The sequence below is a fragment of the Bos mutus genome, chromosome 16 (genome assembly GCF_027580195.1).
Source record: "Bos mutus isolate GX-2022 chromosome 16, NWIPB_WYAK_1.1, whole genome shotgun sequence".
Classification (NCBI taxonomy): Eukaryota; Metazoa; Chordata; class Mammalia; order Artiodactyla; family Bovidae; genus Bos; species Bos mutus.
Genome location: NC_091632.1, coordinates 31601704 through 31621783, shown reverse-complemented (window position 1 = coordinate 31621783; position 20080 = coordinate 31601704). Strand labels below are relative to the sequence as shown.

General features: G+C 40.7%; 1 protein-coding gene across 1 annotated transcript; it reads right to left on the bottom strand.

Annotated features, from left to right (window-relative positions):
• Window positions 1-4765: 4765 nt before the first annotated feature.
• LOC102266921 (PRAME family member 12) lies at window positions 4766-19648 on the bottom strand. Its single transcript, XM_070384387.1, has 3 exons — window positions 19362-19648; window positions 18353-18928; window positions 4766-5339 (listed from the first exon to the last, which is right to left on the bottom strand). Exons 1-3 carry the CDS (start codon window positions 19646-19648, stop codon window positions 4766-4768), a joined length of 1437 nt encoding a protein of 478 aa, XP_070240488.1.
• Window positions 19649-20080: the final 432 nt, after the last annotated feature.

Genomic DNA, 20080 nt, shown 5'->3' with positions numbered 1-20080 from the left:
ACAGTGGTTGAATCAATTTGCATTCCACCAACAGTGTGGGAGGGTTCCCTTTTCTTCATATCCTCTCTAGCATTTACTGCTTGTAGATTTTTTGATGATGGTCATTCTGAGGATGTGAGGTGATACCTCAATGTAGTTTTGGTTTGCATTTCTTCTATAGTTAGTGATGCTGAGCATATTTTCATGTGCTTTTTGGCCATCTGTGTGTCATCTTTGGAGAAAAGTCTATTTAGATCTTCTGCCCATTTTCTTGACTGGCTGTTTATATATATATATAAATATATATATATACACACACATATACATAAATATATATACACATACATGTATAAATATAGAGAGAGAGCTGTATGAGAATTTTGTATATTTTGGAGATTAATCCTCTTGTTGGTTGCCTCATTAGCAAATATTTTCTCCCACTCTGTGTGTTGTCTTTCTGTTTTTTGTTTGTTTTTTTATGGTTTCCCTTGCTGTTCAAAAACTTTTAAATTTATTTAGGTCCTATTTGTTTATTTTTATACTTTCATTACTCCAGGAGGTGGATCCAAAAATATTTTTAATTAATTTAAATTGGAGGCTATTTACTTTATATTAGTGGTTTTTGCCATACATTTATGGGTGTACATGAGTCCCCCATCCTGAACTCCTCTCCCACCTCCCTCCCCATTCCATCCCTCAGAGTTTTCCCAGTGTACCAGCTTTGAGTGCCCTATTTCATGCATCAAACTGACACTGGTCATCTATTTCATATATGGTAATGTACATGTTTCCATGCTATTCTCTCAAATCATCCCACCCTTGCCTTCTCCCACAGAGTCCAAAAGTCTGTTCTTTATATCTGTGTCTCTTTTGCTGTCTTGCATATAGGGTCATTGTTACCATCTTTCTAAATTCTATATATATGTGTTAATATACTTTATTGTTTTTCTTTCTGATTTACTTCAGTCTGTATAATAGGCTCATTTCATCCACTTCATTAGAACGGATTCAAACATGTTCATTTTATTAACTGAGTAATATTTCACTGTGTATATGTACAACAGCTTTCTTATCCATCTGTCTGCCAATAGACATCTAGGTTGCCTCCATGTCCTAGCTATTATAAACAGTGCTGTGATGAACATTGGGGTACACATGTCTCTTTCAATTCTGGTTTCCTCAGTGTGTATGCCCAGCAGTGGAATTGCTGGGTCATATGGCAGTTCTATTTCCAGTTTTTTAAGGAATCTCCACACTGTTTTCCATAATGGCTGTACTAGCTTGCATTCCCACCAACAGTGTAAGAGGGGTCCCTTTTCTCTGCACCCTCTCCAGCATTTATTGTTTGTAGACTTTGATAGCAGCCATTCTGGTTTTGATTTGCATTTCTCTGATAATGAGTGATGTTGAGCATCTTTTCATGTGTTTGTTATCTATGTGTATGTCTTCTTTGGAGAAATGTCTGTTCAGCTCTTTGGCCCATTTTTTAATTGGGTAGTTTATTTTTCTGGTATTGAGCTGCATGAGCTGCTTGTATATTTTGAAATGAATACTTGCTATTATTGTCAGAGAATGTTCTTCCTATGCTTTCCTCTAAGAGTTTTACAGTATCCAAACTTACATTTAGTTCTTTAGTCTATTTTATTTTTGTGTTTGGTGTTAGGGAATGCTTGAATTTTATTCTTTTTATGCTGTCCAATTTTTCAGCACCACTTATTGAAAAGACTATCTTTTCTCCATTGTATATGCTTGTCTTCTTTGTCAGAGATTAGATGACAATTGATGTGTGGGTTTACCACTGGACTTTCTATCCTGTTCCATCGTTCTATATTTCTGTTTTTGTGCCAGTACCATACTGTTTAATTGCTATAGCTTTCTTGTAAAGTCTGAGGTCAGAGAGCCTCATTTTTCTGCCTCATACAGCTATATTTTTCTCTCTCAAAGTTATTCTGGGTATTCATGGTCTTTTTTGTGTTCATACAAATTTGTAAAATTCTTGGTTCTAATGCTGTAAAAAATGCTATTGGTAACTTGATAGGGATTGTGTTGAATCTATAGATTTTCTTGTGTAGTATGGTCATTTGACCATATTGACTCTTCCAAAAAAAAAAATACATGGTCTACCTCTCCATCTGTTTGTGTTATCTTTTACTTCTTTCATCTATACCTTATAGTTTTCTGAGTACAGGTCTTTTGCCTCCTTAGATAGGTCTTATTTCTAGGTATTTTATTCTTTTTATGCAATACTAAATAGGATAATTTGTTTGATTTCTCTCTCTGATATCCTATTGTTAGTATATAGGAATGCAACAGATTTATGTGTATTAACTTTGTAAACTTTAATATTACCAAATTCATTGATGAGGTCTACTGGTTTTCTAGTAGTATATTTAGGATTTTGTATTTATACAGTCATATTATCTGTAAACAGTGAGAGTTTCACTTTATATTTTCCAAACTGGATATTTTTTATTTCTTTTTCCTCTCTGATTGCCAAAGCTAGGACTTTAAAAACTATGTCAAATAATAGGGACAGGAGTACACATCCTTGTCTTGTTCCTGATCATTGAGGAAATGCTTTCAGTTTTTCACTGAAATAGGGCACTGTTAAGAATGATATTTTCTGTGAGTTTGTCATATATTTATTATGTTGAGACAAGTTCCCTTTATGCCTACTTCCCTGAGACATTTTTCATAAAAATAAGGTGTCACTTGTAACTTCTCCTTTTTCATTTCTAATTTTATTGATTTGAATCTTCTCTGTTTTTTACTTAAAGTGTCTGGCTAAAGGTTTACCAGTTTTGTTTGTCCTTTCATTTTAATCATAAATGGGTGTTGAATTTTGTCAAAAGATTATTCTACATCTATCGAGATTTTTTCATAGATGTTTTTCATTCTTCAGTTGGTTAATGTGGTGTGTCATGCTGATTGATTTGCATATACTGAAGAATCCTTGCATCCCTGGGGTGAATCCCATTTGATCATGGTGTATGATCTTTTTGATATAGTTGGGTTCTATTGATATCTGGTAGTGTTTTGTTAAGGATTTTTGTGCCTATGGTCATTGGTGATATTGGCCAGTAATTTTCTTTTTTGAGCGTATCTTTGTGTGGTTATCATGGTGTATGATCTTTTTGATACATTGTTGGATTCTATTGATATCTGGTAGTGTTTTGTTAACGATTTTTGTGCCTATGGTCATTGGTGATATTGGCCAGTAATTTTCTTTTTTGAGCATATCTTTGTGTGGTTTTGGTATCGGGGAGATAGTGGTGCCATAAAATGAACTTGGGAGTGTTTCTTGCTCTACAGCTTGATGAAACAGGAGGAGGATAGGTGTTAACTCTTTAAATGTTTGATAGAATTCTCCTGTGGAGCCATCTGGTCCTGGACTTTTGTTTTCTGGAAGTTTTTAAATCACAGTTTCAAATTTTCAGTTTTCCTGGAGAAGGAAATGGCAACCCACTCCAGTACTCTTGCCTGGAGAATCCCATGGAGGGAGGAGCCTAGTAGGCTACAGCCCATGGGGTCGCAAAGAGTCGGACACGACTGAACAACTTCACTTTCACTTTTCAATTGTAGTGTTTGTGTTTGGTCTGTTCATGTTTTCTCTTACTTCCTGGTTCAGTTTTAGAAAGTTGTACCTTTCTAAGGATTTGTCCATTTCTTGTAAGTTGTCCATTTTATTAGTAAATAGTTGCTTGTGGGAGTCTGTCGATCCTCTGTGTTTGTGATGTCAGTTGTAACTTATCTGTTTTCATTTCTAATTTTATGGATATGAGTCCTCTCCCTCTTTTTCTTGATAAGTCTGGATAAAGGTTTATCAATTTTGCTATCAGTTTTTAGTCTCATTGATATAAAAAACAAAACTCATTGATCTCTTTTATTGTTTTCATTTCTATCTCATTTATTTCTGCTCTCATCTTTAAGATTTCTTTCCTTGTACTAACTTTTGTACTAACCTTGTATAACTAGTTTCTGTTAGTTTTTTATTACCAAGTTAACAATCCCTACTTGTCAAAGTAATTTTTATCCTTTGGTCTGATCTATAAGCAAGTAGCCTAGGAGATCTGAGGCTCAGAATGTCTATCCCGAGAGATAACTCCAATCTCTCCTGTGCATTCTCCAACCTTCCCAGCAGTGGCTGAGACTTATGGACACAGCAGGAGAAGCATGAGGACTGGTCATGTCCAGGATCATGATCTGAATCAGCAGTGAGGGCTCTACCAAGAGCTCTTCAATGGCTCATTGAACACTGAGTATGTTCCCCTTTCTGTGTATTAACCCAGTGATCAGCCTCGGAAATAAGTGCAAAGGGAAGAGACAACCCAGAAAGAATACAGAACTTGATTAAATGGTAATGTTTCATATCATAGACAATTCAGTGCCTTAATCTTTTATCAGCGGCTGGAGACTCCTGATGTATAAAATGAGAAAACTGAATAATACCTCAGAGAAACAGCAGTAAGTTTACACTGAAAGCCTCTTTATTTTTGACCATATCTTTAGAAACATCCAACCATGGGTAACTTCATATGTCAAAAGCTCCAAATCCACCTAATGAATTTAGGTTCATCTTTCTGGCTTTTTAGGACACTTGTCCTCTAAGCCCCCTTTTCCTCTCAGAGTCAACTTTTCCCTCTGCAATCCTGCACCTTTGCTGAATCACTTTTTCTTCTCATATTCACATTGAGAAGATATCTGAAACCATGAGTTTCTATTCCCTTATGATGCAACTCTGTACTAGCTTTTAGTATCCAACAAAATTTGTCATATAGGCAGTCAACTAGGCAAGGATATTTCCCTGGTATATAATGGGCTCAGGATGATAGAATGCATGACCTTCACACTGTGGACAGGAGATAGAGCTAATCCAAATGGTCCTGGGACGTCCTAAATCCTTCAGAATCTCAAACAGTTCAGCCCGACACTGTGCAAGTCTCTGTGGTTGATGGATTCCCCTAGAGAGCAAACTATCCTGAGGTACAGGATACAGCTCTTTATTTAAACTGGGCAGTGCAGAGGTGTGTCGCAGCATCTTCTCCATGATAGCCATGGAGAGGAGGTTTCCACACATGCTGAAGGACTTGAGCTGGAAGCAATGGCTCAGGGCAGGCAGGATGGCTTCAAGATGGAAGTCACTAATCCCACACATGTTTAAGTCCAGTTTTTCAAGTGTGCCTGCAACTTTCTCCAGCAGAACTGAGAGGCGCTCAGCATTGGCGTATGTCAGGAGGTCACCAGTCAAATCCAGGCTCTTTAGCTGACTGATGTTTGGACATTGGGACAGATGGGTCAAGTCTGAATCCGTAAGGAGAGAGTGAATTATAGCAAGGTTATCCAAGGGAGTCATCAGGCACCTGGGGAGAAAAATAGCTGTCTTTTAAAATCTGGGGTGGACTGTAACCTCAAGTTAAGAGATAAAAGATCTGTCCAAGGCCAAGTGTGGTCTGACTATCTGATAATGATCAAACCCAGAATGCCCAATTTTATTTCAACCAGAATCATTTCATCCTCCTTGTGTGACTGGATTAAATACACACAGTCTCAAATACTCTCTTTCATTAGGTATCGAGAACAGTAAAACATATTCCACTTCATTATGAGGATGAATAAACATAATGGAATAGACTAAAACAAATTCAGGAGAGCCTGACATCTTGTTGCAACCAAGTACGTGCTGTGCTGTGCTTAACTGCAGTCAAGTCCAACTCTTTGTGACCACATGGTTTGTAGACTGCCAGGCTCCTCAGTCCATGGGGATTCTCCAGGCAAGAATACTGTGGTGGAGATTCTCTCCAGGGGATCTTCCCAACCCAGGGATCGAACCCAGGTCTCCCACATTGCAGGCAGATTCTTTACCATCTGAGCCACTAAGGAAGCCCTAATAAAAGTATGAGCGTCACTGAATTTTGGTCATAAGAGACATACTTAAGGGGCGGTCCTAAGATTGTGGAGCAATAGGACAGGGAGACCACTTTCTCCCCCACAAATTCATCAAAAGATTGTTTGAATGCCAAGCAATTTCCACAAACCAACTTCTGAACACTGCTGGAGGACACCAGGCACCCGGGAAGGCAGCCCATTCTCTTTGAAAGGAGATACGACAAAATATAAAAGACAAAAAGAGAGACAAAAGAGGGATGGAAACCTGTCCCGGGGAGGGAGTCGTGAAGGAGAAGTTTCCAAACACCAGGAAACCCTCTCACTGGCAGGTCTGTGGGGAGTTTTGGAATCTCAGAGGGCAGCATAACCGGGAGGGCGGAAAAAAAAATAACACTGAATATGCACCTAACTGCAACTCCCAGCAGAGAAGTAGCCCAGAAGTTTGCATCCGCTACACCGAGTGGGGGCTGAACAGGGAGGCGTGGACTGCATGCTTAGGGTAAGGACTGGGCCTGAATGCCCTGAGGACAATCTGAGGGAGCTAATTTGAGATAGCAACTGAAACTGTGGGATAGCCAGAAACAGAAAAAAAAAGAGAGAGAGAGAGAGTACATTCCCTTGAAAAGTTCTAACCTAAGGTGCAGCCTGGCCTACTCACAGAACACAGGGCTGAGCGAACACCAAAGGAGAGCTAGCTGGCTGTGGACCGGCCCATCCCCTCGCCAGAGGAAGAGAGGCAGGCGGGCAACAGCCAGAGTCAGAAGACAAGGGGCAATTTCAGCCCCAGAGATGGCATCCTACACCAAACTGTGAGCAGGCTCCCAGTTGCTAACCAAGTCTTTCTGGGATCCTGGATGACTGACATCTGCCAGGAGGGTCTCAGCCAGAGATCAGCTCCCCAGAGGAGACACATGGCAAACCTGAGACGGTGCTCTTGCAGTGCACCCAGGAAACTGAGCAGGGACCGGGGAGGTGATTAAGACACACTGGCCACCCGGGACAGTGCACTCACCAAGCATTGGTCGCCTGAGCTGCTTGGACCTGGGAAGGGCACAAAACACACGCCCACCTGAATCTGTGCCTTTGCGGCATACTTGAGAACCTGAACCTGAGCAGTTTAGCCCTCAGAAGTGCACAAAACCCAGGGCCCACTTAGGACAGTTCCCCTATAGAGCAACCTGGAGCCTGAGCAGTGTAGAAAGCACAGGCTGCGGTGAGCTGAGGCAAACCCAGTGTCGTCCATACACTGCAAATTCCCCACACACGCCAGTGATATTTGTTTACAGTGTTTCTCCCTCCCCATATCCCAACTGAACAAGTGAGCCTAAATAAATGATCACCTTCGCCCCCTTGTGCCAGGGTGGAAATTAGAAACTGAAGAGACTTGCAAACAGAAGAAGCCAAAATAAAGAAGAGAGACCCGCCCTGGAAGTGACAGGTGCAACAGATTAAAACCCTGTAGTTAGCATTGACTAAGCACTGGAAGGGGCCTATAGACCTTGAGAAGAAGTATAAGCTGGAACAAGGAACTATCTGAAACTAAACTGACTCCACACTGCCCTCAACAGCTCCAGAGAAATTCCCAGATACAGTCTCACTATTATCACTTTTTAATTTTTTAGTTCTTTATTACTCCTTTAATTTTCATTTTTAAAACTTACTATTACTTTTCAAAAAAGACCCTATTTTTAAAGCAAATTTCATATATATTTGTTATAGTTTTTGTGATTGATTTTGCTTTGTATTTTTAATATTTTATCTTTGAGAGTCTAACCTCTACTCTAGATTTTTAAGCTTTGCTTTTTGGTATTTGTTATCAATTTTGTACCTTTAAGAATCTATCTTCAGTACCCATTTTTACTTAGGGATATGATCACTGAATTGGTTGCTCTCTCCCCTTTTGACTCTCCCTTTTCTCCCCCGGGTCACCTCTGTCTCCTCCCTCCTCCTTCTCTTCTCTACTTAACTCTGTGAATTTCTCTGGGTGTTCTTGGCTGTGGAGAACACATAAGAGAACTGATTACTGGCTAGACTGGTCTCTCCCCTTTTGACTCCCCCTCTTCTCCTCCTGGTCACCTCTATCTCCCTCCTTCCTCTTCTCTTCTTTGTGTAACTCTGTGAACCTCTCTGGGTGTCCCTCACTGTGCAGAATCTTTTCACCATTAACCTAGATGATTTATCATCTGTGCTGTATAGATGGAGAAGTCTTGAGGCTACTGTAAGAATAAGACTGAAAGCCAGAGGCAGGAGGCTTAAATCCAAAACTTGACAACACCAGAAAACTCCTGACTTGAGGGAACATTAATCTACAAGAGCTCATCCGAAAGCCTCCTTATCTGCACTGAAACCAAGCTCCACCCAAGAGCCAACAAGTTCCAGAGCAAGACAGTGCCATGCTAATTCTCCAGCAATGCAGGAACAGAGCCCTGAGAGTTAAAATATAGGCTGCCCAAAGTCACACCAAAGACACAGACACTTCAAAGCTCACTACTGGACACTTCATTGCACTCCAGAGAGAAGAGATCCAACTCCACCCACCAAAACACCAACAACAAGCTTCCCTAAATGGGAAACCTTAACAATCCACTAGTCCAATTCCACTCACAAGGAGCAACCTCTACAATAAAGAGGAACCACAAACTTCCAGCATACATAAAGGCCACCCCAAACACAGCAATCTAAACAAAATAAAAAGGTAGAAAAATATCCAGCAGGTAAAGAAACATGATAAATGCCCACCAAACCAAACAAAAGAGGAGGAGATAGCGAGTCTATCTGAAAAGAATTCAGAATAATGATAGTAAAGATGATGCAAAATCTTGAAAACAAAATGGAGTTACAGGTAAATGGACTAGAGAAAAGGATTGAGAAGATGCAAGAAATATTTAACAAAGACCTAGAAGAAATAAAAAAGAGTCAATCAATAATGAATAATGCAATAACTGAGATCAAAAGCACTCTGGAGGGAAGCAACAATAGAATAGCTGAGACAGAAGATAGGATAAGTGAAATGGAAGGTAGAATGGTGGAAATAAAGGAAACAGACAGGAAAAAAGAACTAAAAGAAATGAGGACAACCTCAGAGACCTCTGGGACAATGGTAAACACCCAAACATTCAAACCATAGGACTCCCAGAAGAAGAAGACAAAAAGAAAGGCCATGAGAAAATACCTGAGGAGATAGCAGTTGAAAACTTCCCTAAAATGGGGAAGGAAATAGCGACCCAAGTCCAAGAAACCCAGAGAATCCCAAACAGGATAAACCTAAGGCGAAACACCCCAAGACACATATTAATAAAATTAACAAAGATCAAACACAAAGAACAAATATTAAAAGCAGCAAGGGGAAAGCAACAAATAACACCCAAGGGGATTCCCATAAGGATAACAGCTGATCTTTCAATAGAAACTCTTCAGGCCAGGAGGGAATAGCAGGACATACTTAAAGTGATAAAAGGAAATAACCTATAGCCCAGATTACTGTACCCAGCAAAGATCTCATTCAAATATGAAGGAGAAATCAAAAGCTTTACAGACAAGCAAAAGCTGAGAGAATTCAGCACCACCAAACCAGCTCTCCAACAAATGCTAAAGGATCTTCTCTAGACAGGAAACACAAAAAGGGTGTATAAACTCAAACCCAAAACAATAAAGTAAATGGCGACAGGATCATACTTATCAATAATTATGTTAAACGTAAATTGGTTGAATCCCCCAACCAAAAGACAAAGACTGGCTGAATGGATACAAAAGTAAGACCCCTATATATGTTGCCTACAAGAGACCCAACTCAAAACAAGGGACACATACGGACTGAAAGTGAAGGGTTGGAGAAAGATATTCCATGCAAATAGAGACCAAAAGAAAGCAAGAGTAGCAATACTGATATCAGATAAAACAGACTTTAAAACAAAGGCTGTGAAAAGAGACAAAGGACAACACTACATAATGATGAAAGGATCAATCCAAGAAGAAGATATAACAATAATAAATATCAGTTCAGTTCAGTTCAGTCCCTCAGTCGTGTCCGACTCTTTGCGACCCCATGAATCGCAGCACACCAGGCCTCCCTGTCTATCACCAACTCCCGGAGTTCACTCAGACTCACGTCCATTGAGTCAGTGATGCCATCCAGCCATCTCATCCTCTGTCGTCCCCTTCTCCTCCTGCCCCCAACCCCTCCCAGCATCAGAGTCTTTTCCAATGAGTCAACTCTTCGCATGAGGTGGCCAAAGTACTGGAGTTTCAGCTTTAGCATCAGTCCTTCCAAAGAAATCCCAGGGCTGATCTCCTTCAGAATGGACTGGTTGGATCTCCTTGCAGTCCAAGGGACTCTCAAGAGTCATCTCCAACACCACAGTTCAAAAGCATCAATTCTTTGGCGCTCAGCCTTTTTCACAGTCCAACTCTCACATCTATACATGACCACTGGAAAAACCATAGCCTTGACTAGACAGACCTTTGTTGGCAAAGTAATGTCTCTGCTTTTGAATATGCTATCTAGGTTGGTCAAAACTTTCTTTCCAAGGAGTAAGCATCTTTTAATTTCATAGCTGCAGTCACCATCTGCAGTGATTTTGGAGCCCCCAAAAATAAAGTCTGACACTGTTTTCACTGTTTCCCCATCTATTTGCCATGAAGTGATGGGACCAGATGCCATGATCTTTGTTTTCTGAATGGAGCTTTAAGCTAACTTTTTCACTCTCCACTTTCACTTTCATCAAGAGGCTTTTTAGTTCCTCTTCACTTTCTGCCATACAGGTGGTGTCATCTGTATACCTGAGGTTATTGAAATCATAGCGCATAGCATGGGCAGCTGCAACTGGCGCACATAGCACAGCCGAGATAAGCTACCCCACGTCCGAGGTCAGAGGCGGCGGCCAACAGTGCCAGGCTGCGACAGCGCAGGAGCAGCTGAGAGGAGCGACCCCACACCCGAGGCCAAGGGCAGTGGCCGGGAGGAGCAACCCCATGTCCAATCAGCGGTGGCTTCACGGGTGCAGAAGGGCCTAGAGGAGCTATCCCACGTTCAAGGTCGGGGGGGCAGCGGTGAGGAGATACCCCTCGTCCAAGGTAAGGAGCAGCGGCTGTGCTTTGCTGGAGCAGCCATGAAGAGATATCCTACTCCCAAGGTAAGAGAAACCCAAGTAAGACGGTAGGTGTTGCAAGAGGGCATCAGAGGGCAGACACACTGAAACCATACTCACAGAAAACTAGTCAATCTAATCACACTAGGACCACAGCCTTGTCTAACTCAATGAAACTAAGCCATGCCCATGGGGCAACCCAAAACAGGTGGGTCATGGTGGAGAGATGTGACAGAATGTGGTCCACTGGAGGAAGGAATGGCAAACCACTTCAGTATTCTTGCCTTGAGAACCCCATGAACAGTATGAACAGGCAAAAAGATAGGCTACTGAAAGAGAAACTCCCCAGGTCAGTAGGTGCCCAATATGCTACTGGAGATCAGTAGAGAAATAACTCCAGAAAGAATGAAGGGATGGAGCCAAAGCAAAAACAATACCCAGTTGTGGATGTGACTGGTGATAGAAACAAGGTCCGATGCTGTAAAGAGAAATATTGCATAGGAACCTGGAATGTTAGGTTCATGAATCAAGGCAAATTGAAAGTGGTCAAACAAGAGATGGCAAGAGTGAACGTCGACATTCTAGGAATCAGTGAACTAAAGTGGACCAGAATGGGTGAATCTAACTCAGATGACCATTATATCTACTACTGGGGACAGGAATCCCTTAGAAGAAATGGAGTAGCCATCATGGTCAACAAAAGAGTTCGAAATGCAGTACTTGGATGCAATCTAAAAAACGACAGAATAATCTCTGTTCATTTCCAAGGCAAACCATTCAATATCACAGTAATCCAAGTCTATGCCCCAACCAGTAACGCTGAAAAAGCTGAAGTTGAACAATTCTATGAAGACCAACAAGACCTTTTAGAACTAACAACCAAAAAAGATGTCCTTTTCATTATAGGGGACTCGAATGCAAAAGTAGGAAGTCAAGAAACACCTGGAATAACAGGAAAATTTGGCCTTGGAATATGGAACAAAGCAGGGCAAAGACTAATAGAGTTTTGCCAAGAAAATGCACTGGTCATAGCAAACACCTTCTTCCAACAACACAAGAGAAGACTCTGCACATGGACGTCACCAGATGGTCAACACCGAAATCAGATTGATTATATTCTTTGCAGCCACAGATGGAGAAGCTCTATACAGTCAGCAAAAACAAGACCAGGAGCTGACTGTGGCTCTGATCATGAACTCCTTATTGCCAAATTCAGACTGAAATTGAAGACACTAGGGAAAACCACTAGACCATTCAGGTATGACCTAAATCACATCCCTTATGACTATACAGTGGAAGTGAGAAATAGATTTAAGGGACTAGATCTGATAGATAGAGTGCCTGATGAACTATGGACTGAGGTTCGTGACACTGTAAGGGAGACAGGGATCAAGACCATCCCCATGGAAAAGAAATGCAAAAATGCAAAATGGCTGTCTGTGGAGGCCTTACAAATAGCTGTGAAAAGAAGAGAAGTGAAAAGCAAAGGAGAAAAGAAAGATATAAGCATCTGAATGCAGAGTTCCAAAGAATAGCAAGAAGAGATAAGAAAGCCTTCCTCAGTGATCAATGCAAAGAAATAGGGGAAAACAACAGAGTGGGAAAGACTAGAGATCTCTTCAAGAAAATTAGAGATACCAAGGGAACATTTCACGCAAAGATGGGCTCAATAAAGGACAGAAATGGTATAGACCTAACAGATGCAGAAGATATTAAGAAGAGGTGGCAAGAATACACAGGAGAAGTGTACAAAAAAGATCTTCATGACCCAGATAATCACGATGGTGGGATCACTCATCTAGAGCCAGACATCCTGGAATGTGAAGTCAAGTGGGCCTTAGAAAGGCCCACTTTCTAGGCATCACTACGAACAAAGCTAATGGAGGTGATGGAACCCCAGTTGAGCTATTTCAAATCCTGAAAGATGATGCTGTGAAAGTGCTGCACTCAATATGCCAGCAAATTTGGAAAACTCAGCAGTGGCCACAGGACTGGAAAAGGTTAGTTTTCATTCCAATCCCAAAGAAAGGCAATGCCAAAGAATGCTCAGACTACTGCACAATTGCACTCATCTCACATGCTATTAAAGTAATGCTCAAAATTCTACAAGCCAGGCTTCAGCAATATGTGAATCGTGAACTTCCAGATGTTCAAGCTGGTTTTAGAAAAGGCAGAGGAACTAGAGATCAAATTGCCAACATCTGCTGGATCATGGAAAAAGCAAGAGAGTTCCAGAAAAACATCTATTTCTGCTTTATTGACTATGCCAAAGCCTGTGACTGTGTGGATCACAATAAACTGTGGAAATTATAAATATATATGCACCCAACATAGGAGTACCACAATATGTAAGGCAAATGCTAACAAGTATGAAAGGGGAAATTAACAATAACACAGTAATAGTGGAAGACTTTAATACCCCACTCACACCTATGGATAGATCAACTAAACAGAAAATTGACAAGGAAACACAAACTTTAAATGATGCAATGGACCAAGTAGACCTAATTGATATCTATAGGATATTTCACCTCAAAACAACGAATTTCACCTTTTTCTCAAGTGCATATGGAACATTCTCCAAGACAGATCACATCCTGGGCCATAAATCTAACCTTGGTAAATTCAAAAAATTGAATCATTTCAAGCATCTTTTCTGATCACGATGCGGTAAGATTAGATGTCAACTGCAGGGAAAAAAAAAAAAACTAATAAAAATACAAACATATGGAGGGTAAACAACATGCTTCTGAATAATCAACAAATCACAGAAGAAATCTAAAAAGAAATCAAAATATGCTTAGAAATGAATGAAAATGAAAACACGACCCAAAACCTATGAGATTCAGTAAAAGCAGTGCTAAGGGGAAGGTTCATAGCAATACAAGCTTACCTCAAAAAACAAAATAAAAGGCAAATAAATAACCTAATTTTACACATAAAGCAACTAGAAAAAGAAGAAATGAAGAACCCCAGGGTTAGTAGAAGGAAAGAAATCATAGAAACCAGGGCAGAAATACATAAAAAAGAAACAAAGGAGACTATAGCAAAAATCAACAAAACTAAAAGCTGGTTCTTTGAGAAGATAAATAAAATAGACAAACCATTAGCCAGATCCATCAAGGAAAAAAAGGAGAATAATCAAATCCACAAAACTAGAAATGAAAATGGAGAAATCATGACAGACAACACAGAAATACAAAGGATCATTAGAGACTACTATCAGCAACTATATGACAACAAAATGAACAACTTGGAAGAAATGGATGAATTCTTAGAAAAGTATTACCTTCCAAAACTGAACCAGGAAGAAATAGAAAATCTTGACAGACCCATCATAGGCATGGAAATCAAAACTCTAATCAAAAATCTTCCAACAAACAAAAGCCCAGAACCAGACAGCTTCGTAGGTGTATTCTACCAAAAATTTAGAGAAGAGCTAACACCTATCTTAATCAAACTCTTCCAGAAAATTGCAGAGGAAGGTAAACTTCCAAACTCATTCTATGAGGCCACCATCACCCTAATACCAAAACTGGACAAAGATGTCACAAAAAAAGAAAACTACAGGCCAACATCACTGATGAACATAGATGCAAAAATCCTTAACAAAATTCTAGCAAACAGAATCCAAAAACACATTTTAAAAAATCATACATCATGACCAAGCGGGCATCCCAGTAATGCAAGGATTCTTCAATATTCGCAAATCAATCAATGTGATACACCACATTAACAAATTGAAAGATAAAAACCATATGATTATCTCAATAGATGCAAAGAAAGCCTTTGACAAAATTCAACATCAATTTATGATAAAAACCATCCAGAAAGCAGGCATAGAAGGAACATACCTCAACATATTAAAAGCCATATATGATAAACCCACAGTAAACATTATCCTGAATGGTGAAAAATTGAAAGCATTTCCCCTAAAGTCAGGAACAAGACAAGGGTGCCCACTCTCACCACTACTATTCAAGATAGTTTTGGCCACAGCAATCAGAGAGGAAAAAGAAATAAAAGGAATCCAGATTGGGAAAGAAGAAGTAACTCTTACTGTTTGCAGATGACATGATCCTCTACATAGAAAACCCTAAAGACACCACCAGAAAATTACTAGAGCTAATCAATGAATATAGTAAAGTGGCAGGATATAAAATCAACAAACAGAAATCCCTTGCATTACTATACACTAACAATGAGAAAACAGAAAGAGAAATTAAGGAAACAATTCCATTCACCATTGCAACGAAAAGAATAAAATACTTAGGAATAAATCTATCTAAAGAAACAAAAGATCCATATATAAATGCTATAAAACACTGATGAAAGAAATCAAAGATGACACAAATAGAAGAAATATACCATGTTCATGGATTGGAAGAATCAATACAGTGAAAATGAGTATACTACCCAAAGCAATCTATAGATTCAATGCAATCCCTATCAAGCTATCAACAGTATTTTTCAAAGAACTAGAACAAATAATTTCACAGTTTGTATGGAAATACAAAAAAACTCAAATAGCCAAATCAATCTTGAGAAAGAAGAATGGAACTGAAGGAATCAACCTGCCTGACTTCAGGCTATAATACAAAGCCACAGTCATTAAGACAGTATGGTACTGGCACAAAGACAGAAATATAGATCAATGGAACAAAATAGAAAGCCCAGAGAAAAATCCACGCACCTATGGACACCTTATCTTTGACAAAGGAGGCATGAATATACAATGGAGAAAGACAATCTCTTTAAAAAGTGGTGCTGGGAAAACTGGTCAACCACTTGTAAAAGAATGAAACTAGAACACTTTCTAACACCATACACAAAAATAAAATCAAAATAGATTAAAGATCTAAATGTAAGATGAGAAACTATAAAACTCTTAGAAGGAAACATAGGCAAAACAGTCTCTGACATAAATCACAGCAGGATCCTCTATGACCTACCCCCCAGAGTACTGGAAATAAAAGCAAAAATAAACAAATGGGACCTAATTAAAATTAAAAGCTTCTGCACAATGAAGGAAGCTATAAGCAAGGTTAAAAGACAGTCTTCAGAATGGGAGAAAATAATAGCAAATGAAGCAACTGACAAAGAATTTATCTCAAAAATATACAAGCAGCTCCTGCAGCTCAATTCCAGAAAAATAAACGATACAATCAAAAAATGGCCCAAAGAACTAAACAGACATTTCTCCAAAGAAGACATACAGATGGATAAAAAACACATGAAAGAATGCTCAACATCACTCATTATCAGAGAAATGCAAATCAAAACCACAATGAGGCACCATCTCACACCAGTCAGAATGGCTGCTATAAAAAAGTCTTCAAAAAATAAATACTGGAACAGGTGCAGAGAAAAGGGAACCCTCTTACACTGTTGGTGGGAATGCACACTGGTACAGCCACTATGGAAAACAGTGTGGAGATTCCTTAAATAAATGGAAATATAACTGCCATATGACCCAGCAATCCCACTGGTAGGCATACACACTGAGGAAACCAGAATTGAAAGAGACCTGTATACCCCAATGTTCATCACAGCACTGTTTACAAGAGCTAGGACACGGAAGCAACCTAAATGTCCATCAGCAGACAAATGGATAAGAAAGCTGTTGTACATATACACAATGGAATAGTACTCAGCTCTTAAAAAGAATGCATTTGAATCAGTTTTAATGAGGTGTGTGAAACTGGGGCCTATTATACAAAGTGAAGTAAGTCAGAAAGAAAAACACCAATACAGTATATTAATGCATATGAGTGGAATTTAGAAAGATGGTAACGATGAACCTATATACAAACAAAAGAGACACAAATGTAAAGAACAGACTTTTGGATTTTATGGGAGAAAGCAACAATGGGATGATTTGAGAGAATAGCCTTGAAACATGTATATTACCATATGTGAAATAGATCACCAGCCCAGGTTCGATGCATGAGACAGGATACTCAGGGCTGGTGCACTGAGATGACAGGATAGGGAGGGGAGGTGGGAGGGGGGTTCAGGATGGGGGACACAGGTACACCCATGGCTTATTCATGTCAATGTATGGCAAAAACCACTACAATATTGTAAAGTAATTTGCTTCCAATTAATATAAATAAATTAAATTTTTTTTTAAAGAGACTTACTCAAAGTGCTTGCTATTCAAGCTTACTTAGGCACATGATTTGACCTGAGGCAGTCTTATCTCAGCTTTCCCAGGTGGCTCAGTGGGTAAAAATTACCCTGCAGTGCAGGAGTCGTAAGAGAGGTGAATTCAATCCCGGGTTGGGAAAATCCTCTGGAGAAGGGCATGGCAACCCACCCCATATTCATGCCTGAGAATCCCATGGATAGAGGAGCCTGGCAGGTTATAGTCCTTAGGGTTTTAAAGAGCCAGGCACAACTGAAGTGACTGAGCTTGCACACACACCCTTATCTCAAGGCATCTGGGTGATATGCATAGAGGATCAGTTTGGGGAAGATCCTACAACATCCATTGGAAGTAACAGTCCACAGTGGCTCACTTACATCCCTACATTATTTGTAAGGCACCTACCAATTTTTAAGATCTCTTTTGACTCCTGCTCTATTATCATCATCTCCTGAATCATGCATTTACTATATGTTAATTACCTTATCTGGATAAAAAGATAACCTGTTACAGACTTGGAATTTGAGACAGGTTCCTTGCAGTCACAAAACCGGAGAGCATGGAACTTTCATTAAGAAATGCTCAGGACTAATGCAAATTTCCCTTTTCAAAGTCCCCCTTCCCTTATCTATTTTTCCAAAGTCATCTAGGAAAGATATCTCTTCCTAATGGAGAAATTGTGCTGTGCTCAGTCGCTTCAGTCGTGTCCAACTCTTTGCAACCTATGGACTGTAGCTGGCCAGGCTCCTCTGTCCATGGCATTCTCCAGGCAAGGATACTGGAGTGGGTTGCCATGCCTTCCTTCAGTGGATCTTCCAGACCTAGGAATCGAACCCATATCTCCGGTATCTCTTGCACTGCAGGCAGGTTCTATACCCACTGAGGCACCTGGGAAGCCCAGTGAAAAAATTACATACCTACTACCCGTACATCCTAACACTTAGTCTGTATCTTCCTAAAAGAGTGGCCCTTTCCATATCCTCCATCCTAGTTTGGGCCGCTACCTTGATTTGGGTGGTTATATGATATCACACTGGATGGCATCACCGACTCAATGCACATGAGTCTGGGTGAACTCCGGGAGTTGATGATGGACAGGGAGGCCTGGTGTGCTGCAATTCATGGGGTCGCAAAGAGTCAGACACGACTGAGCAACTGAACTGAACTGATGATATCACAGTATCAAAGGGAGGAGTGCTTTTGACTTTCTAGTGTTGGGTACACTGTTACCAGGCCAGTGGTGCACACTCACCTGAGCATCTGGTTCAGGCAGCCTTCAAGGAAGGAGGGAGTCTCCAAATACAGATCCCGGAGGTGGTACAACCTGCGGAACTGAGAGGTAATTTGGACAGCATGGTGATACTCTTCCTCCTCTTCAAATGCTAGCCCATGGATGTGGGAGAGATGGAGTCTCTGTATATTACTCATTTGGCCCAAGAAAGGAGCAAACATGGCCAGAGTGGACAGATGCCAAACGCAACTCACTTCCACTTCCTGAATACAGTCCAGTTGCACTATACCCAGGACCTGCACAATATTTTCTAAGGACATTGAAGCGATCTTCAGCTTATTAGAGCACAGGCGTATGGAAGCTTTTCTCTGCTCCACCCACCTAATGAGGTAGATGAGGAAGTCATCTATGATACTTTCCTTGAAATGCAGTTCTATGAACACCTCTAAAGGAGCCAAGGGCTGCTCTGTCCTTGACCTGACCTCAGCCATTGGTGTCATTGATGAGCTTGAGGACACATGGACACTTGATCCAGACCACATTTTCCAGAAGTCCTGGCCAGTATTCCTTAAATCCAGCACCCGCAGTTTGCACCTCCTGTGGGGAAACAGCAGATTGGCTGTTTGAAGGAAACCACAGAATAAAACCACAGACTTGGAATTGAGGCTACACTCTGACTTCCCACCTGAGATTATACTTGACATTCCTACAGCCTTGCCCTCTTCTTTCCTCTCTGCCTCACCTTCCTGCTTTTCCCCTTCCATCCTTCCTCAGTCTCTGCTTCCAGTACCCATAAGAATCACTAGAAGGATGTCAGGCATGTTCTTTTAGGTTTCCTGGCATCTTAGGCACTCCTCTCACTGCCAGGAGGCGTTTCCCCAAAGTGAGCTCAGCAATAGCCAAGGACTCTGAGAGTCTTCATTGGCATCATCAAAAGTTTCTGGTCCATCCTTTGACCATTCACTCTCATGACCCCAAGTGTTTCTTCATGATGTCTAGCAACCTACTGGGCTACCTGGATTTGACTTACTTGGAATGATTTTTCTGGGCAAGCAGGATATCAAGACCATCCAGAACTGCTTGTAAGGTCCCCAAGTGAGGCTTTTGCATCAGGCCCCCCAGAGGCAGACGGACAAAGGGCCAGGCATACACCATGGCCTTCAGGGTCTCACTTCGACTCCCACAGAAGGCTTCCATGAAGAGTGGGGGGAAGAGTTCGATGGGCAGATACTCCAGAGCTGTGATGGCCAAGGCCTCATCCCTCAGCAGGCTCACTGCTGCCAGGTTCAAGAGTCTGGGTCGGGTCTGGAGACTCATCCTGACTTGGTTCCAAAAGGAATCCTGTGGGTACTTCCAAGGAACAAGACATTTTTTTCAGGCAAATCAGGAACACACTTCAGTTTGTTTCTCCCCACCCTTGAGAGGAACCTACTCAGGGCCAAGGCCACTGCTCTAGTGGTGGTGGAATTGTTGCAGGAAGAGCCAATTCTCTCTCCAAAATAGATCTCTCTCATTGACTTGAATCTGTTGCTTTTGTTATTACAATCATACATAATGGCCTGCTTCAGGGAACCCTGGCCCTCTGCCTGAAGACTAAACTAAAAGCATCTTTTTTCAGCTCACAGGGAGATAATTTGCCCCTACCCAACTGTGAATGACTGCAAGAATGAAGAGATTAACACACCCCTTCCCCAAGGATGGACATTCCAGGAGATACTTGCAAGATATTATTGCCTTTCTACTTTACTT

Excerpts from the sequence above, each read along its gene's own strand:
- LOC102266921 (XM_070384387.1), bottom strand. The coding sequence starts at position 19,648 with ATGAGTCTCCAGACCCGACCCAGACTCTTGAACCTGGCAGCAGTGAGC. Across the intron at positions 18,929-19,361 it reads GCCCAGAAAAATCATTCCAA|GAGGTGCAAACTGCGGGTGC; the intron begins GTAAGTCAAATC and ends GTTTCCCCACAG. Across the intron at positions 5,340-18,352 it reads TGCCTGAACCAGATGCTCAG|GTGCCTGATGACTCCCTTGG; the intron begins GTGAGTGTGCAC and ends TTTTCTCCCCAG.